Here is a 25,556-nt window from a genome sequence, read left to right on the forward strand (position 1 = left end):
CTCCAGTACTTGGATTTGTTCTATAATTAATTGTTATGGTAACTAGGACTTTTTAGTAATTATTATTGCACAGACTCGACACCTGTCAAGAAGCAAGTGGCTTCATAATTCATACCAAGTAAGAAAAGATTTTTGTTTATGTAGCAAGATTTCTTTCTTAATCTCCAAGAGAAAACTATTGATTTAGCTTTGTGTATAATTAAGCAAGTGGCTTCATAATTCACACCAAATAAGGTGGGGAAAAAAAGAAAGTTTGACCAAAACCTCAACCCTTTTCTTTTGTCCTCCTCTATCTTCATCCAGTTTTTCTCTACAGTCTGAGTAGAAAGAATCGGTATCTGCTTACTAATTTCAGGTTAGAAAAGCACAACAACAACACCAACTATTTATTTAGCTCTGTGAATAATTAATTGACTAAACAAAGATGTCATGCCATTTTCCAGTTAGTCTTATCATTTGCTCTATGGTGTCCTGAGTTGTGAGTGGTTTTGTATTGCATAGATAAATTATTTTCCAAAGATATCTACATTCTGTGCGTGCACAATATGATGTTTTGATGATGTATTAAGTTCCAATCAAACAAGAATACACTGAACTTGACTAAAGATAATAAGTAGTATTTATAATATTTTAAAATAGGTAAATTAGATATTTCACTCTAATAAATAAGAAAAATCTAAGAGAAATGCGTGCAATAAAAATCATTAAAAATATGTAAAATCAAGCCAACTTAAAGAGTCGAGTATCTCTACATTCGGCATACTTTGCAACCGTCTGGTTCGATAGTGGTTCGGTTCCCGTCGGCCCCATCCATTAGCCCAGTCGGGTCTCCCCTTAAGGATAAGTTAGAATAGGTGTAGGAGTAGGTGTAGAATAAACTACTATCGACTGTCGAAAAAAATAAAATTATCCTTAGGATTTCCCATGAGGACTTCTACTTGTCAAGAGTAAGTCCGAGCTACTAATCCCTTCCACGCTGCAAAAGTCATCCTGATCTAAAGACACACTATCATTTCACAGGAACAAAATTGGCTGATCATAAAACCTCATTCGATAATTTCTTTAGCTTTTTTTTTTCTGGACGCACTTGTTGGTGCAGGTGCAATAATTGAGGTGGCCAAGCCGCCCTAATATGATATAATAACAATTGAGAGTTCTATATACTACTTTTCTAGTAGTTTTATTGTTAGTAATATTTTAGATGGAAATGTTAGATGGTACTGTGGAAAATGCATTTGCAAGTTTGTCAAAAGAAGCAGCGCTCTTCTTTCTAAGCTCAGAAACCCTCATTGGATGATTTGTTTAGGATTTTTCTCCATACGCTCGTGGGTGCAGCGGTAATAATTGAGATGGCCAAAGCCGCCGCCCTAATATAATAACAAATTAACAATTGAGACTCCACCGTCACCCATCCATTTCTATATATATTTTATTTTCTCCGGCTAGTATTATACATTGTTAATATTTTAGCTGGAAATGTTAGCTCTGCCCACCATTTTCCCAGTATTTTTTAAATATCTTGAACAACCCAAGCGCCCCCAGCATTAGCGTAAAGTAACTACTCGCTGGAATGATAATTTACTAAACCAAACAACATTCAACACATATAAAAAACATTGGTTCATCAGAGATATTGATTTAGATTTCTGAACAATTGACTGAACAAAAAAGTGTCATGCAGTTTCCAGTTAGCTTTATGGGTTTTCTATATATATGGTGTCCTAAGTTTGATTGTCTGTTTTGCAGTGATTTTTGCTAATTAAAATGCTCAAAGGGAAACCCTGTTGGCCCCTAAACAATGCCTTTACTTTTGGAATTCATTTGATTCTTAGCTGAACTGCATCACGGCACTGTCTTTTTATTCTCTCTGTCTCAGCTGGCCAAAACTGGTGATTTGTTGTTTTGAATATAGAGAGTGATGTGATGAATGAATTTAAGGGTTGATTACACTTTGATTACATTTCGAACTTGGGAGTGAGACATGAGTAACACTTTATCCCTTTGAACTTAAGATATACTATACATTTGTTTCCCCAAGATGAATGTATAAAATGTTTAACAACACAAAGATTCGGTCCAAAAATTTAATGAAATCACATTAATGCCCAAAAGTGATAGCCTTTATGTGGGAAAGAGGCTTGGTCAATTAGTTAAAGGTGAAACTACAAGAATTAAAGGTCCTAGGTTTAAAACTCCGGCTACTTAAATGTTTCTTACATCTTACTCTTTCTTCCTAGTATTTTTTTTTCAATTTTTTTGAAGTTTCTTTTAATTTTTAGAAAAAATTAGTTTTTGCACCTAAAACTAGGGGTGGCAATCGGGTCGGGTTCGGTTGTTGTGTGGGTCGGGTTGAGGTCCAAATATAACAGAAAATCCGCTGATCCGAACCTGACCCGCCAACCCGAAACGGGTCAGGATACCTGATACGAACCCGAAAATTCGGGTTTGCGGGTCGACCCGAAACTTAATTTTAATTTATTAATTTATCATTATAATTTCCAATAAAATCAATTTCTCACAAAATTAATTACATCATCAAGTAATAAAAATTTAAATAAATAATTTCAAACCAAATCTAAAATAAATTAAACACCGTAAAAGTGTTTTATCCCAAACCAAATATAAAATAAATTAAAACAGCATAAAAGTAAAAAATAACATAATATATTATTTGTCCAAATATAATAATTTCAATTTCACACAAGTTAAATAAATTCATTTAGGATTAAGTAATTAATGTCTTTGAAAAAAAAAGAATGATTTAGTTTAGTTAGATAAAATAATTTTTATATTTATTAACTTATTTTTAATTCGTAAACGGGTCACATCGGGTCATATCAGGTCACCATGGGTTGACCCGAAATTGACATGTTTTCTTTTCGGGTTCATCGAGTTCGACCCGATTCTGACTCAAACCTCCGAAACCTCAACCCAAATCCATTAATTTCGTGTTAGATTCGTGTCGTGTTTTCGAGTCGTGGCAGGAATTGCCACCCCTACCTAAAACAATGATCACGTAGTGGATCACTTCGTGTCTTCAGTGGTCACAAGCCCAGGTTGCAACTCAATTTGGCTGCCTTGATTTTGTAAGCGACATAAAATCAATATTTTAAAAAGGGCAAATTACACTTTATCCTCTTGTGATTTAATATTTTTCTACATAACCCCCTTCTAGTTTCAAAAGTTATACATAACCCCCTTATGGTTTGAATTAAAATGTCAAAGTGATGGAAATAGTCATTCATAATGAAACTTTTGAAAATATCGAAATTACCCTTATAAACACATGACATACTAACTCCATATGATTTTTATGTTTTACCATATAATCCTTTAATGATTTAATACTTTACCATATAACCCCCTTATGGTTTGAATTAAAGTGTCAAAGTAATGAAAATAATCATTCATAATGAAACTTTTGAAAATATCGAATTTATCCTTATAAATACATGATACACTAACTCCGTATAATTTTTATGTTTTACCATATAATCCCTTTATGATTTAATACTTTACCATATAACCCCCTTATAGTTTCAAAATATACACATAACCCCCCTTGGTTAATAAAAAATTTTCAACTTTGCATAAGGGTATTTTGACATTTTAAATGATTCTATTACAACTAATCATTTCCGTTACTTTGACACTTTAATCCAAATCATGAAAGGGTTATGTATAACTTTTAAAATTATAGAGGGGGTTATATAAAAAATACTAAACCACAGGGGGTAAAGTGGAATTTGCCCTTTTAAAAATGATGGACGAAAAAATTTCATCTAATGAAATGTGAGGAACATTTTAAATGATTTTTCCAAAAAAAGTAATAAAGAACAAAAAAACCCAGCATTGATTTAGAAACATTCGAGTAAAACGCCAGTCGATTTTGGTGGAAAATGCATTCAAGTTTGTCAAAAGAAGCACTCTCTTCTTCGACGCTGAGAAGACCACTTCTTGTTGTTTTAGGTGCAATAATTGAGATAGCAAAGCCGCTCTAATATAACAATTGAGAATTTGTCTATCTATTGTTATTGCTAATATTTTAGGTGGAAATGCCAGTTGTACTGTACCTACCTTTGTTTTCAGCATTTTTTTTAAATACCAAGGATTAGACCTTTTGAGCATCCAAGGCCCCAGCATTAGCGTAAACTAAGCAGTCTCTGTAATCATAATTAACTAAAACCAAGCAGGATTCGAGGAAGAAGCAAGTGCCTTCATAATTCATACCAAGTAAGAAAAAATTTTTGTTTATGTAGCAAGATTTCTTTCTTAATCTCCAAGAGAAAACTATTGATTTAGCTTTGTGTATAATGTAATTAAGCAAGTGGCTTCATAATTCATACCAAGTAAGGGGAAAAAACAGAAGAAAAAGAAACTTTGACCAAAACTTCGACCCTATTCTTTTGTTCTCCTCCATCTTCGTCCAATTTTTCTCTACACTCCGAGCAGAAAGAATTGGTGTCTGCTTACTAATTTCAGGTTAGAAAACCACAACAACAACACCAACTATTTATTTAGCTCTGTGAATAATCAATTGACTAAACAAAGATGTCATGCCATCTTCCAGTTAGCCTTATCATTTGCTCTGTGGTGTCCTGAGTTGTGAGTGGTTTTGTATTGCATAGATAAATTATTTTCCAAAGATATCTGCATTCTGTGCACAATATGATGTTTTGATGATGCATTAAGTTCCAATCAAACAAGAATACACTGAACTTGACTGAAGATAATAAGTAGTATTTATAATATTTTAAAATAGGTAAATTAGACATTTCACTCTAGTAAATAAGAAAAATCTAAGAGAAATGCGTGCAATAAAAATCATTAAAAATATGTAAAAGCAAGCCAACTTAAAGAGTCGAGTATCTCTACATTCGGCATACTCACCTCGATTGCCGAGTCAAACTTTGTGCGATTTGTTTGCAGCTATACGAAATTATCCTTAGGATTTCCCATGAGGATTTCAACTTGTCAAGAGTAAGTCCGAGCTACTGATCCCTTCCATGCTGCAAAAGTCATCCTGATCTGAAGTTTTTGGCTGGAACGAAATTGGCTGATCATAAAACCTCATTGGATAATTTCTTTAGCTTTGTTTTTTTCTGTACACACTTGTTGGTGCAGGTGCAATAATTGAGATGGCCAAGCCGCCCTAATATTATAACAAAGGAGACTCGAGACACAAACGTGACCCATCCAGTTGTATATACTACTGTTCTAGTAGTTTTATTGTTAGCAATATTTTAGATAGAAATGCCAGTCTATTGTTAATAACTTTTCTACAACAACCTTGACCAAGGCCTCTACCCTTCTGTCCATCTCCATCTTTATAATCTGATAGCAAAAAGCATCCTAGCAAGCTACATACAAGGAAATCACCAATCTGATATTCACAAAACATCCTAGCAATTAAGCTCCATACAAGGAAAGGAAAATGGCTGACGCTGTCATTAGTGCCACTATTCAGGTTACCTTGGAGACGGCAGTATCTCTTGCCACTGATAGGATTGGTATGTTAGTTGGGTTCAAGAAGGATGTGGCCAGCATGACTCGATCTCTTCGCTTTATCAATGCTCTCTTGGCTGATGCTGTGGAAAGGCAACAAAACCAGGACCGGGGAGTGCAAGAAGGGTTGAAGAGTCTGGAGGAAGTGGCTTATGATGCTGGCAATGTGTTGGATGAGCTCAACTATGAATCTCTTCGTCACCAGGTGGAGTCCCGAAACCAGCACAAGCGAAAGGTATGCTGCTTCTTCTCCTTCTCTAATATTAATCTTGCTTTCCGTTGGAGAATGGCTTCTAAGGTCAGAGGCATCAAACTTAAGCTGAATGAGATCAATCAAGAAGCTAGTGATTTGGGACTGGTCGGCATGGCAGTCATGACAGTTGCCCTCCCTGCTGCTGCTGATGCTGGAGACAAAAGAAATCGGCAGACCGACTCTGTTGTTGCTCCAATGATTGGAAGAGCCGATAATGAATCAAAGATAGTGAAGATGCTGTTGAGCCCATCCGAGAAGGTTGTTTCCTGTCTTTCCATAACTGGTATGGGAGGTCTAGGCAAAACAACTTTGGCTAAATTGATATACAACAACAAGCAAATTGATGGGCACTTTGACATAAAGATTTGGGTTTGTGTATCGAAAAAAGTTCCAATAGAAGAGCTTTTCAAACTCATACTAGTGCAATTGACAAAAGAAAAGGTTAAAGTGGATGATAGGAATGTCATCGTTGGAGAAATTCAGAATCAACTAGAGGGAAAAAGATATTTCCTTGTCCTTGATGATGTGTGGGATGATAATCAGGCATTGTGGGATGACTTTTTCACCACCTTGAAGGGGCTCAATCCAACTAATGTAAGCTGGTGTCTGGTCACTACTCGTCTAGGTCCAGTGGCACATAGTGTGTCTAGAGTTTTGAGGATGATGGAAAATGAACGCTATCCATTAGGAAAACTACCTGATGATCATTGTTGGTCTATCGTAAAAGAAAAAGTAGTTGGAGGGGAAGAAGAACCTGATGAACTAAAAGCAATTAAAGAGAGAGTGATCAAAAGATGTGATGGTCTACCATTGGCTGCAAGTGTAATTGGAGGTCTATTATCTTTAAAGAGAAAAGAGGAGTGGCGATCAATTTTGGAGAATAGGCTTTCGAGTTTGAGTGGAGATGGAGATGGTGTGATGCAAATACTTAAGTTTAGTTTTGATAATTTGCCATCTCCATACATTAAGAAATGTTTTGCATATTGGTCTATATTTCCTAAGGATACTGAGATGAGAGGAGATAAGCTAATCGAACTTTGGATGGCAGAAGGTTTCCTCCAAGCAGACATCAACAGCCAAATGATGATGGAGGAAATTGGAATGAATTGTCTAAGAATTTTATTACAGAGTTTGTTGTTTGAAGAAACCAGAAGTTATGAGGAAACACATTATTATAAGTTGCATGATTTGGTGCACGACCTCGCAGAGTCAATGTCAAAGTCTACTAAAGTTATTAATAATGGGGATGCTCAGATAATTGACAATAGTAATCAGATTCGTTACCTTGCAGTAGACTCAGCTGGTGGCAGAGAAGACACAGAAAAACTTTTTGAGAATATATCAACTTCGCTTCATACATTATTCATCGTAAATGGTGACTTATCTGGTGATATGTTAATGAAGTTGAAGAACTTGTATGTTTTGAATTTGTCTCGTGCAAGAAGAACTCAAGAGCTACCAGTCTCAATTGGCAAACTGATACATTTGCGGTATGTTAACCTTTCGTGGGCTGCAATCAGTATTTTGCCGGACTCTCTTTGCAAGCTTTACAATCTGCAGACATTGATGCTAAGTTATTCAGAAGTTAAAGTTCTTCCAAAGGGAATGTGCGATTTGATTAGCTTGAGACATCTCCATTATGATAATAATTATAAAGAATTTCAAATGCCGCTAGAGATGGGGCGACTGACTTGCCTTCAGACGCTAGAGTTCTTTAAAGTGGGTCGAGAGAAGGGTCGACGAATTGGAGAGCTTGGAAACTTAAAGAACCTCAGAGGCAGATTGGAGATACGCAATCTGGAACTGGTAAAGAATAAGGAAGGAGCTGAGGAAGCAAAACTATCTGAGAAGGCAAATCTATTTAGGCTGGTACTTGAGTGGGCCCGTGATCGAGAAGGCGACACCTACAATGACGAAGATGTGTTAGATGGCCTTCGACCCCACCCAAATTTGGAGGAGTTGGTAATTTGCGATTTTATGGGCGATCAATTTCCTCGATGGTTAATGGATTTGCCAACAACAACAACAATCCCCGAGTCAGCAACAACACTCCCCAACAACACTCCCCGAGTCAGCAAAAACAGGGCACTCATGTGGGACGTCCGAAAGGAAGCTATCGGACGTCCGAAAGGATGAAGAACATCAAGAAGGAAACTCTGTCGGACGCTCGTGAGGAAGCATCGGACGTCCGGAAGCATCGGACGCACGCCTCGGACGCACATCGATCGCATCGGACGTCCGAGAAATTTCGCAAAGATTTGATGACTCTCTGTCAACGTTCGGACGCAGGGTTCGGACGTCCGACAGGTGGTTTGGACGCAGGGTTCGGACGTTCGACAGGTGGTTCGGACGTCCGACAGGCCAACGGCTAGTTTTGACAGCATTTAATATTTGACCGTTAGAGAGCCTTTTGAAGCCATTTCTCACCTTCTATAAATACCCCAAAGCACAAGAAGACAAGGGACTTTTGCCAACACAAAATACAAGCTTACAAGTGAGATTTTTGAGTAGAAAGATTCTTTGTTGGTTGTATAAGGGGTTGGGAAAGTTGGGTTGTGAGGTTGCTCAAATGAAGGTTACTCTCTAGGTGGAGTAAAACCTTGGTGAAGGTGAACCTATCACTTGAAGTGGTAAAACCTTGGTGAAGGTTGCCTCATTTGTATAAAATAGTTCTTAATTGGGTGAGTGATCTTTCAAGTGTAGGTTGTTAAGGGTTAACTATAATAGTTGTAAAACTCCTTGGCTCAACCAAAGTGTGTTTGGGGTGAGGAAGGAGTGAGCCTTCACTTGTACATCTTGGTTAGCATCGCCATCTATTGAAGAGGCTATTGGATTGATATTTGGTTTGCATTTCTTATCTTTTCTCTTTAATTAAGTTTTCTTTATTGTGCTTAAATTTGATATATCTTTGTGCATCATTGTGAAATTGTTTGTACTCATTGGGTTGCACCGGACACTTACAAGTGGTATCAGAGCTTGGTCTCTTTTGATCAAGCTTAACCGCTTAGAGTAAAGATCATGGCAACCATAAAAGTTTCTTTTTTAGAAGGGCAATCTATTGATAGACCACCTATGTTTAATGGTTCTTATTTTAGCATGTGGAAACAAAGAATGATGATTTTCTTACAATCCGTTTATATTGAATTATGGTATGTGGTAGAAGATGGTCCTTATGAAGCCAGAATAATTGACTCTATCACTAATTTGAGTAGATTAAAGACTAGACAAGAATTGAATGAAAAAGACAAGAGATACCTTTCTTTGAATGCCAAGGCCATGTGTATATTGTACAATGCATTAGATGTAAATGAATCTAGTAGGATTAAAGGTTGTAAATCAGCTAAAGATATTTGGGATATATTGTGTGTATTTCATGAAGGTAACCAAGATATTAAAGAACAAAAGAAATCTTTGCTTGTTTCTCAATATGAATTTTTCAAAATGCATCCTCTTGAAAATGTTGATAAGATGTGTAGTAGATTTTGTGACATTATTCAAGATCTTAAATTGCTTGGAAAAGAATATTCTTTGGGTGAGAAAAATAGAAAGATTTTGAATGCCTTGCCAAAAGAATGGGAAAACAAAATAAATGCTATAGAAGAGGCAAAGGATTTAAATTCTATGTCCATTGAATCTCTTGTGGATACCCTAACCTCTTATGAATTAAAGCTGAAATTCAAAGTGCAAGAGGAAGAAAATGCAAGAATGTATAAGAGAGGCATAGCTTTTAAAGCATCTCAAGTGGGGGATAACCCATCCTTCATGGGTAATGAAATCATGGAAGTGGACAATGATATAACTCCTCACATCAAAAATTTCAAGAAGATCTTCAACAAGAGATGTTCAAGAGGAGATTGTAAAATTACATGGGATGAATGCAATTCAAAAAGAGAAAAAGAAGAGTTGGCCCAAATGGCACTAATGGCCGTTGGAGAAGATGAGGTAAATTCTTATCACTCTTCTTGTGATGAAGATAATGAAGATGATGATGTGAAAATTCTTATGATTAAAATGCATAAAAGTTTGAGAAAATCTTATGCTAAAAATAAAGATTTGAAAACAAAAATAAATGATTTGTTGGAAGAAAACTCCAAACTCTTTCAAGAAAACAAATGTTTGAGAATGGAAAATGATGATTTAAAAAATCAAAAAAATGTTTTGAAAAGGAAGTTGGAAGAGAAAACAAAGTTTTATGAAAAAATGTTGGAGGAACAGAATTTGTTAAAGAAAAGAATTAATGACTTGAACGAGTTTCTCCAAAATGAAAAACAAAAGTTTTCTCAAACAAAAGAAAGCAAATCTTTTCAAGGCACAAATAAGTTTGCTATGATAAGAAGTAAGAAAATTAGTTGCATTAAATCCACCTATGTGCAAAATACTTCAATCATGTGTCACTTTTGTTACAAATTTGGACATATGCAAAATGATTGCTATGTAAAGAAAAATATGAGAAAAGGTATGAAATCCATGTGGATTGCTAGATCATATTGTATTAACTCCCAAGGACCCTATAAAGAAAGGGTACCAAATGAAATTTCTCATATTTAGGTACATCATGAAGATTTGATCCAAGAAGTGCTATATGGTTGTAAGTACAATTGAAAATTTTGATATTCAATATGGTCTTGATTTGAAAAATAAAGGGGGAGTTTGTTTTTGATTGATGCCAAAAGGGGGAGTAGGATTTATTGAAATTTCTTTGTATGTTGGCACTTTCTAAGGGGGAGCTTTATTTGAACTTATTTGATAAAAGAAATCTTCATTTTGTTTGTCATCATCAAAAAGGGGGAGATTGTTGACCTTGGTCGATCAATCCTTGGTTTTGATGATTAACAAACCAAACTGTAGATTTGGGCTAATGTTTTTATGTGAGCAATTTGTTAGAAGAAGCAAAAACAGGGCACTCATGTGGGACGTCCGAAAGGAAGCTATCGGACGTCCGAAAGGATGAAGAACATCAAGAAGGAAACTCTGTCGGACGCTCGTGAGGAAGCATCGGACGTCCGGAAGCATCGGACGCACGCCTCGGACGCACATCGATCGCATCGGACGTCCGAGAAATTTCGCAAAGATTTGATGACTCTCTGTCAACGTTCGGACGCAGGGTTCGGACGTCCGACAGGTGGTTTGGACGCAGGGTTCGGACGTTCGACAGGTGGTTCGGACGTCCGACAGGCCAACGGCTAGTTTTGACAGCATTTAATATTTGACCGTTAGAGAGCCTTTTGAAGCCATTTCTCACCTTCTATAAATACCCCAAAGCACAAGAAGACAAGGGACTTTTGCCAACACAAAATACAAGCTTACAAGTGAGATTTTTGAGTAGAAAGATTCTTTGTTGGTTGTATAAGGGGTTGGGAAAGTTGGGTTGTGAGGTTGCTCAAATGAAGGTTACTCTCTAGGTGGAGTAAAACCTTGGTGAAGGTGAACCTATCACTTGAAGTGGTAAAACCTTGGTGAAGGTTGCCTCATTTGTATAAAATAGTTCTTAATTGGGTGAGTGATCTTTCAAGTGTAGGTTGTTGAGGGTTAACTAGAATAGTTGTAAAACTCCTTGGCTCAACCAAACTGTGTTTGGGGTGAGGAAGGAGTGAGCCTTCACTTGTACATCTTGGTTAGCATCGCCATCTATTGAAGAGGCTATTGGATTGATATTTGGTTTGCATTTCTTATCTTTTCTCTTTAATTAAGTTTTCTTTATTGTGCTTAAATTTGATATATCTTTGTGCATCATTGTGAAATTGTTTGTACTCATTGGGTTGCACCGGACACTTACACTTCAATGGAAGCTTGACTTAATATCTTGTTTGTGCATGAATAACCAAAGGCACAAGATTTTCTTGGGTGACCAAAGCAAGTTCTGCATAAAAGAGAAGTGAAACCAATTAACTAATCAAGTAACAATGTAAAAGATTATTTCTAAGATTAGCTCTCGCTTTAAACTCACGATTTGCATCAGGATGAAATGAGTTCTCTGCACTTTTGTCCGTGGAAAATGCATTTGCATTTTATATTCATAGCATATGCAGAAAATTTGTGAAACATTTTCTATATGTCTTTAGATCAGCAATGCTGATGACACTCCTTTCTTCAAAACTTTCCAAGCTGATTTTTGTGGTCTCTTGCTTAGACAAACAGAGGTTAGAATTTTGAAGCTTCTTCAGTAACATCTATATGGCTGGAACTCAATAACTTTTGGCCCGCATTTCCTACAAATATCCTATTAATGTTTAAAACAACTAGCAGTCTAGTTTTGTTTATTTTAAGTGTCTGTTTCTATGGATTTTAATTTATTATTGCTAAAGTCAGCTCACTCTATTTAAAATTGTGATTCTAAGGGGATGAAATGGTTTCTCTGAACTTTGACCTCTTGATAATGAATTTGCAAACTTATCTGAATTATTTGTTTAGTAATCGCTCTATCAGAGTCATATATGACGGTTGTCTGACTCACTTTTCCTTCATTTTGACTTTTGAGCCACGAAGACAATGGTCAATTGAGGAGTTTTCGTAGCTGTTGGTCATCACTTTCATGTTTTGGTTCAAAAATTCTGGTAATTTTAGATATGTTTCTCTTCTTTCACTACTCCATTTTGACTTTTAACCACTTTAATATGTAATATATCACATATAAAACAAAAGAAATCTTGCATAAAACTTTTTTGAAGCATTCTGGTACTTTCAGCTCTTAATGAATCCACCTTGATAAAGGCTGTTAAGCTCTCTCTGCTTTTTTGATTGTTGGTTGCTTCTTTTTTTTATGCTAAGTTTCTCCTTTTGGGGCTTCAGTTACAATGATAGAAAACCTGCAATTATCTGAAAATTTCCATTAGCTTTATTCTGTCCTGAAAGTCGTCTTGAGTTTGAGTTTTTGTGCTTTGCTGTGATTTTAGCACAAAGCTTAACGGGGAACCTAATCGATGGCTCTTACTGTCTTTACTTTTTGAAAGTCCTGCAATTCCTTACTGAACAAGATCCTGCTTCAGTTGAATAGTGACATCTAGGATGGCATTCGCATTCGCTCTGTGCCTATGGCCAAAGTCTGAGATATCCATTGGGGTAGGTTCTTTTAAACTGTCCAAACGATTCAGTGATATTTAGTCATGATAATGAGGGGCTGATGTACATGTTTTAGGATTCAAATTGTCATCTGTGGCATACTGCTCACAGTTAGAAGTTAGAACTAACTGGTGTTTTGGTAGCAGTTAAATGTGGATCCCCATAGCTCTACTGTTCCTCAGCAGCCCATAGCTCTACTGTTCCTCAATGTCTCAATGTAAAATGCAAATTGCCTATCATTATTTTCAAGCTTATGATTGTGCTTACTTGCTTTTTGGTTGGAACCAAACCACTGTAATTGTAAACACGACTCAGTACTTGCTTATCCATTTAGTTTCATAACAAACAAGACATATTTTAGCCTTCTGTAAGAATGATAGAACAAAACTATTGTCGAATTTTCTAAACTTTCTGATTAGCTTTCTTGTTCACATATTGTCTCAGCTCAAGTTTTCTGCTCTGCAATGATCTCAGGCTTAAATGTCAACAGAAATCTACAATTGCACTTACTTACTGATTGAATTACACAGCTTGTAACTTTTGAAAACTTTGTTGAATCAAATCCTGTTTCAATTGGACAGAAATGATTAGGATGGCACGCTACAGGCACACTTTTCTTTCTTCCTAGTGCCTAAAACCTGATAAAATGCTCTATCTTTGTCAGCTGGCCTCTGCAAACTGCTTCTTTCCCCAACTTATGTAATGTCTTTCAAGATCAAGAGCCATCATTGCCGTGAATTTCTGCTGATGATTATGGGGGTTTGGTTGGTGGTAGAGCTTGTATTAGAGAAACAGATAGACAATGAGAAGCTTGCAAATTTTCAAGAAGTACTGTAACATTAGGGAATTTGTTTTAAATGGATTAGTAGATGTACTTAGTATCAAGCCTTATTTCCTGCTCATTAGATTTAGATCAAAGGCAACAAAAAGAAACCCTTTCTCTCTCTAAGACTCCTAGCTCAAAAATGACATGAAATTTGCTCTTCTATCTTTATTGTAATGCAGGCAAACATGTCTTCCTGAGATTTTCAATCTAAAAGCTCCTCAGCCAACTAAGTAGTCTAAAAGTTCATTTGGTTATCAATTTGCTAGAAAAGAATGATAATGCGTTTACATTCATGAAATAGATTGTCAAAATCAAAGTTTGATGGAACCATGGTTCGCCATATATACCGATACGTATCGGCCGAGTCGTATCTGGAACGGAAGGGACCGGTACGATACCGATTCTCGAATCGCAGATATCACCATATCCGCGACGACTCGCTCTGACTCGGCCGATATTGACCGATTCGAATCCGTGATACATGATATCGGTCGATATATCCGAGTCAACTCGGAGTCGACTCCAATATTTTTTTAAATTGTGCCTTTTTCAGTATTTTCTAATTTTAGTAATTTTTTCAAAATTTTTGGAAACTTTAATATGTTATAATGTTCATATCACCCGATATTCAACCGATATGCCGCGATGGATGTGGAACAACTGAGACCGCGACGCGACCGCGACCCGCGATAGCGAACCATGGATGGAACACAGAAAATTATAGAGAGGCAATGATGGACAAAGATTTTAGGAGTCAATTTCTAATTTTTTGTTTCTTCCGGACAACATACTCCAGTAAAATCATTACTAAATTCTTTTAAATCTATCCAATATCAGGTGATAAATATTGTATGGTAAGATGATTTTGTTGCAAAATATCTGACATTTTAAAACGTCTGTTTCCAAGATGTTGTCTAGTAATGTAACAGTAAGGACTGAAGAATTATCATTTTGCAAGTTGATTGCAGGTTGCAATTAGAGATCTCAATCATTAATTGTACTACCTTATAAGCTGTGAATTATGGAAGTAAATTGGCAATTTTAGAACTTTAGTTTGTCAAAGCTGAAAACTCAACAGATTTTCAAGAGCAAGTTATTTGATGTGGAGTGTGGACAGTTTAACACGATGCCAAAGCTGAAAAACTTTTTGTATTTACATCTACGGTACAAAATTCTTTTTTTTTTTTAAATAAAAACTAGCAGTTTACTTTTGCTCATCTCATATGTCTGCTACTTCCAGTTTACTTTTGTATTTCCATCATGACTGCTATTTCTCTTTAAACTTGAGATTCTACCGGGATGGAAATGCTTGCTCTGATCTCTTTTAAATATATTTATCATCTTGCTCCAAATTATCTGATAATTGGTATTCCTCTATTGAAGTTGTCATATGAGATTTTAAGAGTAAAATAGTTGTAATTAGCTCTGCCTGTTGCATCTTGCAGTCTCAAAGAGATCGCCTTCAGGGCAATTCTGAGGCTCTCTTCCTTTCATGCTCGTGGTGCCACTCATTGTCATTATTGTTATAGAACTTCTCCTTTTTCAGTGTTTTGAACAAAAACTAATAAGGTTTCCATGATACTTCTGGTACTTGTAGACTGACCAGAAAGATTTGATATCTTCTTGCTGATTTAGGTTAGAAAAGAACAACAAAAACAAATATTGATTTAGCTTTCTGAATAATTGACTAAACAAGAATGTCATGCAATTTCTAGTTTTCTGTTTTGAAGTGACTAGGAGTTTTGGATTGCTAAAGTGATCAGCTCCCTACCTTATGATTCTAGAGGGAGTAAATAGTGGCTCCAAAGTTTAATGGCCCCTTGAAGGCGCATTTATCAAGCTTCTTGAACCATTTGATTAGTGATTTGTTCGATAAGTCATGTAAATGATGGGTTTCTGTCTCACTTTTCGTTGGTTGTGATTTTCTAGCCCGAAAGATTTCAGGAGTTTCCAGAGCTGTTGGTCATCAAATTGGTTTTTGGTTCTAAGAGTCCAGTGAGTTCAGATATACTACTCTTCTTTTACTATGCAATTTTGACTTTTAAATACTTTGATTCTGAATATATTACAACTAAAACTTGAGAAATCTTCTCGTAATGGAAGATGTTTTTTCAGAGCATCTTCTAACACAATCAAGTCTAAGCTGCAAGTTTTGAAGCATATCGCTGTGGTTAGTCGAGACTGCCAAGCATGCTTGTTGGCTGCAATTATTTCATCCGCTGTGATGATGGCTATTAAGCTCATTCTACCACCTATACTTGTTGATATTGCTCATCTCTTCATGGTAAGTTCTTATTTTAGTGTTTCAAATACAACAAAAATGTCATGCAACTATGTGCTGGCTTTATTCTTGACTACATGCTGTCTTGAGTTTCTTAAGTTTGAGTTTTTGTGTTTTGCAGTGATTTTACACTCGAAGATCAACATTAACCTTGATAGCTCGCTCTTACTATCATTTGTAATGAAGTCCTGTGATCCCTTGTTGAACCAGATCCTGATTCAGTCAGATCAGATGAAAACATCCGGGATGGAATTCCCTTTTGCTCTCTGCCTCGGATGGCCAAAGCCTGAGATCTTCCTTGTCAGCTGGTGATTTTAAACTGTCCAACCGATTCAGCAATTTGTAGACATGTTAATGAGGTGCTCTTTTACTTCTTTTGGAACTCAATTTGCCATATCTTCCGTGCTGCTTGTAGTTCAAAGTAGCCAGTATTTTGCAGCAGAAAGATGTGGATTAGCTTAACCCTGCTAGATAACTTGCATCCTTCTTGAAAGTTGTATCTTAGCTCTATAACAGGCAACGTATTTTTTCTCAAGTGTTCCGCAGTTGACTACAGGTTGTGTCCGATGGTACCTTTCCATTGCTCCTTGCATCTGTAAAGCTCAGACGGGACTCAGAGCACAAAGAATCCCACTTGCCAAGGCACCAATTTCTATTCAAGAAAGGATCCCACTTGGTGGATGGGAACGTTGGAGAGATGAAATTATGGAAATCAATTGAACAGGATTATATAGGAACATATAAGGTCAACCTTAGTTCATCAAACTGACATTTAACGTAGCATCTATTTGTAAAATTACTTCTATGTGAACTTGTCTCATGAGGCACTAATGTGACATTGATCTTACACATCTTGGCCTCAAATCATTTTCATTGTAGCTCAGGGTATGTTACAATTAAAGCATTTCTACTTTTCTATGCCTCTTAAGACTTTGACGGCCAATATAAGTAAATCATCTCATATCCGTATCAGTACAGAAAGTAGTAGTAGTAGTAGTAATAATAATAATAATTTCTACACAGAAGGAAGGAATTAGCGCTGTCCTCGCCGATTAGTGCTGTCTTCGCCGTACACTTGCCGGAATTGTCCCCTACGATTAGTGCTGCTCTCAGAAGTCGCTCTTCTCTCTTTGATTCTAAGCAGTTCCATTTTCCCTTCTTTTTTTTTCTGTTCTTTTTAAATTTTCAATCAATGTAACTGGTTTTAGCATTTTCTACTTAGTTCTTGAACTGCATTCAAAAGAATTTTGCCAGCCTATCTCATGGTGGTAGCATTTGATGGTTCGAATTATATATTATTCGCCCTTTCCCTTGAAACTGGCAAACTTATTAGGTTAAGAAACTACAGTAAATATTATGCGCAAGTCCCAAACTTTGCCAACATTAGACTAGTGCATGGACGTTTATAATTTTCGAGTATTGATCACTCATTTGAAATTTTGTTTCCCCTTAATGAGAGTTATGGAAATTTATGGAAAGTTCTATTACACAGCGATGTAGAAATGAGAAATCTCTATTTTGCTGAAATGCTGATTTGTGTTGTATATTTAAAACCATGGGGGTTTTTCTGTGTATTAAGCTTATCATAGGGTTTTTTTTTTATTTTTTACCCTTCTATATTTTGGTAATTTTGACATTTCATAGATTCCATTACAAATGATTATTTCCATCACTTTGACAATGTAGTCCAAATTATAAAGAGGTTATAAATAGCTTTTAAAAATACAGGGGGTTATGTGAAAATTAGTTATACCACAGGAGGGTAAAGTGTAATTTGCCTTTATTTTAATCAAAAGCATAAGGGGATTTTATATATGTTTCCAAAGTATAGGGAGTTAACTTGAACATTCGATTAATCATAAGGAGGTTTTTTGTATTTAACCCAAAAAGAAAATGGTTGCTGGAGTTGCAATTATGATTGTCATTTTCCCTTTCTTTTTTCCTGTTTTGTCATATTTTAAATCCTTGATTGTCATATTTTACACAATCCAAGGCTCCAGCATGTGGATCAAAAGCATATGAAGGCCCGAGCAACGACCAGTAGAGAAAAATGTAGTTTTGGTACCCAAATTTTAACACATGAGCAGTTTTAATCCCCAAATTTTGGACAAAAACAAATCTTATACTCAAATTTTTAATATTTGAGAATATTTAGCACCCTTGACAATTTTTTTACAAAATGCTATCGGAAAAAATCACGTGATAGTCGCATGTCCAACAACTATTGCATAAAAAAAAATACCAGTGAAATGTAAAATATCCTTCTAACACTAAGTACCAAGATATTTTAAAAACTTTAATCACTTACACAACTCTACTCATCTTATTTCTTTTCTTCTTCTTTTACTGTATTTCATCTTCCTCTTAGAGTTAGAAAGATATTTTACATTTTTGTGACATTTTTTTATAGAATAATTATCGAACATATGACTATCACGCGACTCTTTCAAGTAACAATTTGGAAAAAATCACTAAGGCTACTAAATGTGCTCAAATATTGAAAGTTTGGGTACCAGATTTATTTTTGTCCAAAATTTGGGGATTAAAACTGCTCACGTGTCAAAATTTAGATACCAAGATTACAGGCCTCACAAGTTCTATGCAGGAAATAAGCCTCACAAGTTTCATTATGTATAAGTTGATGTAAATTAACAATTTACTCTTAATTTACACCAAATTGACCTTAACATGCACTAAATGATAATAATCAATTTATATCCAAGTGTATCTGATTTATACCGAATAATCACAAATTAATATACACTAAACTGTACCTGATTTACATTAAACTGGACCTGATTCAGACCAAAATCTGACTAATTTACATCAAAGATCAATTTGCACGAAATTGTATGAAACATAAATTGTGAGGCCCTGGATCCAAGTAGCAACCTCTTCCCTGTTGCAAAAGCATGCAAGTTTGTCAAAGTCTTGTTGCTTCTGCTGAAGAAAAGAATAGTTCCTTACTGCTTCCACCCAGAGCTAAAACTTTCCATTGCAAAAAGTATCCAAGGAACAAAAAGAATGGCTGATGTACTTATTGCTTCCACAATAAAGGTAGCATGCATTCAGCCCTGCTTGTATGTACATCATCTGTGTATATAAAATTTATCCTAAAAGGAATATTAGGTAGAATTTTTAATATTTCTATTTTTAATAATTCTTGCCTCTTAATTTTCTAATGCTAATGATTTATTTAACAAAAAGGGTTTGCCTCAAGTACCTTCAAAGCAAATTTTTGATGTCTTCAAAGTACTTCTTAAATTTTCGGCTTTAATAATTCTTGCCTCTATATTTTCTAATGTCTAATGATTTTATTTAAAAACAGGTTAACGTCAAGTATCTTCAATGTGTGTTTTCAATGACCTTGCAAAAGGTATGAAGATAAATTCTTAACGGAGGATCCTTTGTATTTTTAGGTGGTTTCTTTTTTTTTTTTTTTTGAAACATTAGGTTAGCTCATTTTTATGTTCATACATGAGAAGTAAAAATTGAGAGAATTGAATCTAGGACCTTTTATTCTTGAAGTACTTTAATCATTAAATCAGAACCGCCTTAGCCCATTTATTTCTTATTATATTTTATTGTTCTGTTTGAATTCTATGTTCTATTTGTCAAGGCTATATAGTGTTGGAGTGCTTACTAGAAGAGTGTATTTTGATTTATATATATGAATTTGAGTACTTCAGTTTGTTTCATTTACTTAAAGTTCAATTGAACTGGGGAGAAATGCAGCGTGCAATACATGTACTACACCTAAACTAGCTAGTATTTTTCAAAGAACTAGTTAAAGAAACTGAAAACCAAAAGAATTGCTCTATTTTGATGCTTAAAGTTAAAATTTAACAAAGAATTTAGTATGTCAATGATGTTATATGTTAGGTTAATATGATCACGGTGCAAAGCACGTGACATGTTATTAGTCATTAGAAGTTGAGGTGAAACATGGGATTGTAACATTTGTGTCGTACCACTTAAAATTTCTCACAAAACAGGATGATTGTACTCCTTCATTAATTAAGGATCGAAGTAATAGTTTTCCTCTTTGATTCTACTCCAAGAATCACCAGAACATTCGAGGTCTTTGACATTGAAAACCAAGTGCAGGAATTTACTCACTAAATTATTTTTCCACAAATCAAAAGGCTCGGCATTCGAGCGCAAAAGGAGCAAACAATTCGAAAAAGGAAAAGAAGCAGTAAGAAAAGCCCAGCACTGACTTGGGAACTTTCAAGTGAAACGCCGAGTAGGAGCTTTGGAGGAAATTGCGCGCAAGTTTGTCAAAAGAAGAAGCAGCACTCTTTTTTCTAAGCCGATCGAGAAAGCTTATTGGATAAACCTTGTTGGCCCCTAATTAGTATTACTGCCGTTTGAAATTCATTTGATTCTTAGCTGGATCACATCTCGGCGCTATCTTTTTTATTCGTGTCTCAGCTGGATAAACCAATGCTTGTGATTTGTTGCTGTGAATATGGTGCCTCCAAAGTTCAAACTGTCAATCAGCTGTAGCATTTTCTTTTTCATGATCTATTTAAAAGAGAGTTGCCTCAATTACCATCAAAGTGTATTTTCGATGTCATTACAAAACGCTTTATTAAATGATTATAAATTGTGGACAAATTCACCATTAAAATGCATGCAAACTAATTGTGAAATGGAGGAACAAAGATGAATACAAGGGATCTCCAATTTTCATAATAAACAAACTCCTCAAATTTTCACCACTTAATTTTTGTATATTGTACATAAACAAGACATTTGCTTCAAAATGACTGATGTTTTAAAGTGCTAGATGACAAGAGTGTTGCCTGTGCAATAATAAATTTCTACTCACAAAAAGATATAAATGAGTATAATGACAAAAATGGTCGTCTTCACAGGGATTAGAAAAAAAATCTATTTCTTTCTAAGTAAAAGCTAATAGGTTGGGGGGGGGAGGGAGGGGGTTTGGAGAATTAAAACTAAAGTAAATAATCAATGTGACTGAAAATAATTAAACTAAAGCAAATTAAATTCAACTTAAGAATAGACAAGCTCTAGCCAAAGACAAAACTCCGGAAATGGTTCAAATAACTGATCATCGATGCAATAATTATCTCAATTATTTGCTAATAATTAGGTTATAGTTGTCATACACGTGATAAACAATCAGTTTTTTCTTAGTGTCTCGATAGTTAAAATACGTCCGTTAACTGCTTCTCTAACCAAGAAACAACCCTAGGTACGCCCATAAAATTTAATTTCTTGATTGCATTAGAAACTAGAAAACCCTTGTTCTAATCAATAAACACACTACCGGGATTTATTTAAATCAAATCGTATGTCTTCCTAACATGGCACCAATTACGCTAATCGCCACTAATTTAAATAATTAAAAAATTACAGATTTAACTATGTTAATTGGCTTTAGTTTGTTAAGTTGAATTAAATATCAGGTGCCCATAATATCCAAACAACAAAACAACCATGAGAAATTAAATCGAAAAACATACGAATACTAACAAATAAGAGAAATAGATGAAAATAGTTAGATCTCACAGATGTAGATGAACCAAATCTTTCGTTATTTCTTAACTAAAAAAAAGAACTTAGTTGCACATGACTAATTCGAACAATTCACACGATTTTTCTCAAAGCCAGCCGCATAAGTCTTTGATAAAAAGAAAAACTAAAGAAACTGAATAATAAGAGAAAAGCCAAGCGGCTCCCCTCCTTGACACGGGACTAGCCACGATGGCTCCCCCTCGTTTCTTGCTTCTGTCAGGCTGCAAAATTCATGTTCTCAGGCGTAATAAGGGGCTCAATTGAGCATTAGTTAGTTTAGTCAGTTGATTAGTTAAACGATGCTGTTCCAGAGCTTATTAAGCATTCCAAACGGTACCGTTCCACTTAGTCAGACAGTTAGGCGGTTAAATCAGCTGTTAGCTAATGTCAGGTTGTTAGAGTTGGTTATAACTGGGACCCGCGTGTAAGAAAGGATTACGAAATTGCATTTGATTCTTCTGATTTCCTTCACTCCTTTCTTCTTTCTCTCTCTCTCTATTTCTCTTATTTCCTCTCTTCTGTTCTTCCCCAATTCCCTGATCTTTCCCAATCAATTGACCCTGATTTCCACAATTCCAGAATTATCCTTGAGATCGTGACAAAGTGGTATCAGAGCAGCGATCCTTGGAAACTGTACCACGATCAATGGCGGAGAGCACCAGATTCCGCACCATTGAAGAGCAGGTAAGGAAGCAAGAAGCTAAGCTCCAGGAGCTTGTAGAGTCCCTGCAGGCGTCCAAAGCTGAGCACCAGCAGGTTAGGAAAGACTTGAAGATGGAGTTGGAAGAAAACAACAGACGAATGGAGAACTTGTTATCGGGAATGGAGCAGAATGTCAACCAACTTCTTGAGCAAAAATTCAGTGAGCTGTTACTGAAGATGACGCCTGGAAAGGAGAAGGTGACCGAAGGAGGTAACAGGACGGTAGATCAAATGCCACTTCTACCAACTCCACCAGCTCATCAAAGGTTGGCAGTAGATTGCGAGGGCCAAAGGATCTTCAAGAAGGATTGGGGTAAGTTCCAGCTTCCAAATCCTCCTAAGATTGATCTGCAAATGTTTACTGGAGAGAATCCTAGAGAATGGTTGCGCAAATGTAACAAATACTTCCTGAATTATCAAGTGCCGGATGAGCACAAGGTAGATGTAATTGAGATGTATCTAGAAGGCAAAGCTGACCGGTGGTTTCAAGGAGTACAAATTGAGAAACCTAAGCTTAGTTGGGAAGAATTTGGAGAACTGCTTTGTCGCAGATTTAATGATAGAACTTGTAAAGATGTAGTGGAGAAATTTAATAAGCTGCAACAGTTAGGAAATGTTGAAGATTACCAGGAGAAGTTTGAGGAGTTGAAGGCCTTAATGATGATTAAAAATCAAAATCTGGATGAGAATTACTTCATTTCTAGTTTCATTAGTGGGTTGAAGGAGGAAATCAAGCCCATGATCAAAATGTTAAAACCTCTGACCCTGACTCAAGCATTTGAACTGTCTCAGTGGCAAGAATACTCCTTGAAATTGCAGCATAAGAGTACCAAGGAGAATGTCAAACCTCTAGGAGAAAACAGACTGGGGTTGACACGAAGCACTACAACAAATCAAGGAGCTACTTCATATAAGGTTCCCTTCTACAACAGCCATAAACCTGTTAAGCTGGGAAATTTACAGGAAAGTACTAAGGATACTAGGAGACTTTCTGCACAAGAAATGCAGTTTAGGAGAACTAATGGACTCTGTTTCAAGTGTGGGGACAGATATGGGGTAGGACATCAGTGTAAGGTAGGCCACACGAACTGCATGATACTGGAAGAAGAGGAGGAAGCTACCTTTAAAGATGCTCTGGGGGAACAGGATGAGCAAACAGGAAATCCTGGACAGATAATGGAACTGTCCTTGAATGCTTTATCTGAGGCATTAAAGAGGAAAACCATCACACTCACATGGGTCTTGAATGGAGAAGAGGTGTCCATCCTAGTGGACACTGGGAGTTCTGATAGTTTTATCAACAGTGAGCTGGTTTTTGGAATGGATATCAAATACCAGTGGGTGGATCAACCCTTCTCTGTTATCATGGGTAATGGAGCTTGTGTCACCAGCAATGCTGTATGTCCAGGTGTGCAGTGGAGTATCAATCAGCACCACTTCAGGTTTAATCTTAAGGCGATGGAACTAGGAGGATGGGATATCATATTGGGGGTAGATTGGATGACACACTTTAGTCCCATTACTTTTGATTTCCAACAACTTAAGATTTCATTGCACCATGAAGGAGGGGAAATTCATCTACATGGACAAGCAGATAACTGTGACCTGGACTTGATCAGAGGCAAAGACTTGAGGACCTTTATTGAATACAAAAGGCAGATGTGTCTGGCCATGAGTTCTCAACAGCGTGAAGAGAGCAGATTGGATACCACCCCTCTGGAAGTGCACCAGCTGCTACAGGAGTTTGAGGATGTATTCCAATCACCACAGTCACTACCCCCAAGCAGAAGTGTAGACCACGAAATACCCCTTAAACCAGATGCCCAACCCTTCAAACTCAAACCTTATAGATACCCTCATTGTCACAAGGAGGAAATAGAGAGGCAAGTGACTGAAATGCTGCAGAAGGGCATTGTCAAACACAGCAACAGTCCCTTTGCCTCTCCTATGTTGTTGGTCAAGAAGAAAGAAGGCACCTGGAGATTCTGTGTAGATTACAGAAAGCTGAATGAGCTCACTGTCAAGGATAGATTTCCAATACCCAACGTGGATGAATTACTGGATGAATTAGCAGGATCTGTATTCAAAACCAAACTGGATTTGACAGCAGGGTACCATCAGATCAAGGTCAAACCACAGGACTCTTTCAAAACAGCCTTCCAGACCCATTGTGGTCACTTTGAATTTCTGGTAATGCCTTTTGGCCTTACCAATGCTCCTGCAACCTTCCAATCGTTGATGAATCAGATATTTCAACCTTATTTGAGGAAATTTGTCTTGGTCTTCTTTGATGATATCTTAATATACAGCCCCACCTTAGAGGATCACATCCAGCATTTGAGACTTGTGTTGAATCTGCTGAGGGATAATCAACTGTTTGTGAAGAAGTCCAAGTGTGCATTTGCTCAGAGGAGGGTAGACTATCTGGGACATACTATTACTGACAAGGGAGTTAGCATGGATGACTCCAAGGTCAGTAGCATATTACAGTGGCCTGTACCTCAAACTGTAAAGGAATTAAGGGGGTTCTTGGGATTAACGGGCTACTACAGAAGGTTTGTAAAACATTATGGCCAGGTGTTCAAGCCTCTGACTGAACTGCTCAGGAAAGATAGTTTCAGGTGGAGTGAAAAAGCACAGGCAGCCTTTGAGCACTTGAAGGAGTTGATGTGCTCAGCCCCAGTTCTTACATTACCATATTTTACCAAGGCATTTGTAGTTGAAACAGATGCCAGTGGGGGTGGTATTGGGGCAGTTCTGATGCAGGAAGGACACCCCATTGCTTTTCTGAGCAAGGCATTGTCACCCAGGAATTTGGGACTGTCAGTATACGAAAAGGAGCTACTTGCTCTAGTGATGGCAGTCACTAAATGGAGGCATTATCTGGTTGGGAGTCATTTTGTTATCAGAACTGATCATCAGTCATTAAAGTATCTGTTGGATCAGAAATTGAACACTGCTCTCCAACATAAGTGGATGACAAAACTCATGGGATTGGATTATGAGATACAGTATAAAAAGGGAGCTGAAAATAAGGTTGCAGATGCTTTATCTAGGAGGCAGGAAGCTGTTTCAGATCTTTTTCCCAAGACATGCTTAGCTATCTCTGCAGTGAGACCAGGGTGGATTGAGGAACTGCAGAAAAGCTATGAACTAGATGAACACTGTCAAAACATCATGGCTCAGCTACTACTGGATCCCAATTCTCATAATGGCTTCACTCTGGTGGATGGAGTGCTACGATACCAAGGAAAAATTTATGTGGGAGGTGCCAATAACATCAGGAACCAGATCCTTCAGGTGCTGCATGCCTCAGCACTGGGAGGGCATTCAGGACAAAAAGGCTGCTGGCAGAGGATTAAGTCACTGTTTTATTGGCCAGGGAT

General features: G+C 36.6%; 1 protein-coding gene and 1 long non-coding RNA gene across 3 annotated transcripts; both read left to right on the top strand.

Moving 5' to 3' along the window:
• Positions 1–5,434: 5,434 nt before the first annotated feature.
• LOC113704646 (putative disease resistance protein RGA3) lies at positions 5,435–11,925 on the top strand. Its single transcript, XM_027226529.2, has 2 exons — positions 5,435–7,828; positions 11,821–11,925. The coding sequence occupies exons 1-2, from the start codon at positions 5,435–5,437 to the stop codon at positions 11,923–11,925; spliced, it is 2,499 nt and encodes an 832-aa protein (XP_027082330.2).
• Positions 11,926–12,771: 846 nt separating this feature from the next.
• LOC140012578 (uncharacterized) lies at positions 12,772–16,627 on the top strand. 2 transcript variants are annotated; one of them, XR_011819762.1, is made up of 4 exons: positions 12,772–12,817; positions 15,573–15,638; positions 15,747–15,927; positions 16,046–16,627. It is a non-coding gene; the product is annotated as an uncharacterized lncRNA (long non-coding RNA). The 2 variants fall into 2 exon arrangements; XR_011819761.1 differs by lacking the exon at positions 12,772–12,817 and having other exon boundaries at positions 15,426–15,638.
• Positions 16,628–25,556: the final 8,929 nt, after the last annotated feature.

This window comes from Coffea arabica, chromosome 8e, assembly GCF_036785885.1.
Source record: "Coffea arabica cultivar ET-39 chromosome 8e, Coffea Arabica ET-39 HiFi, whole genome shotgun sequence".
Classification (NCBI taxonomy): Eukaryota; Viridiplantae; Streptophyta; class Magnoliopsida; order Gentianales; family Rubiaceae; genus Coffea; species Coffea arabica.

Coding starts and splice junctions, on each gene's coding strand:
- LOC113704646 (XM_027226529.2), top strand. CDS start 5,435: ATGGCTGACGCTGTCATTAGTGCCACTATTCAGGTTACCTTGGAGACG. Junction 7,829..11,820: donor TCCCCAACAACACTCCCCGA/GTCAGCAAAAAC, acceptor ATATGTCTTTAG/ATCAGCAATGCTGATGACAC.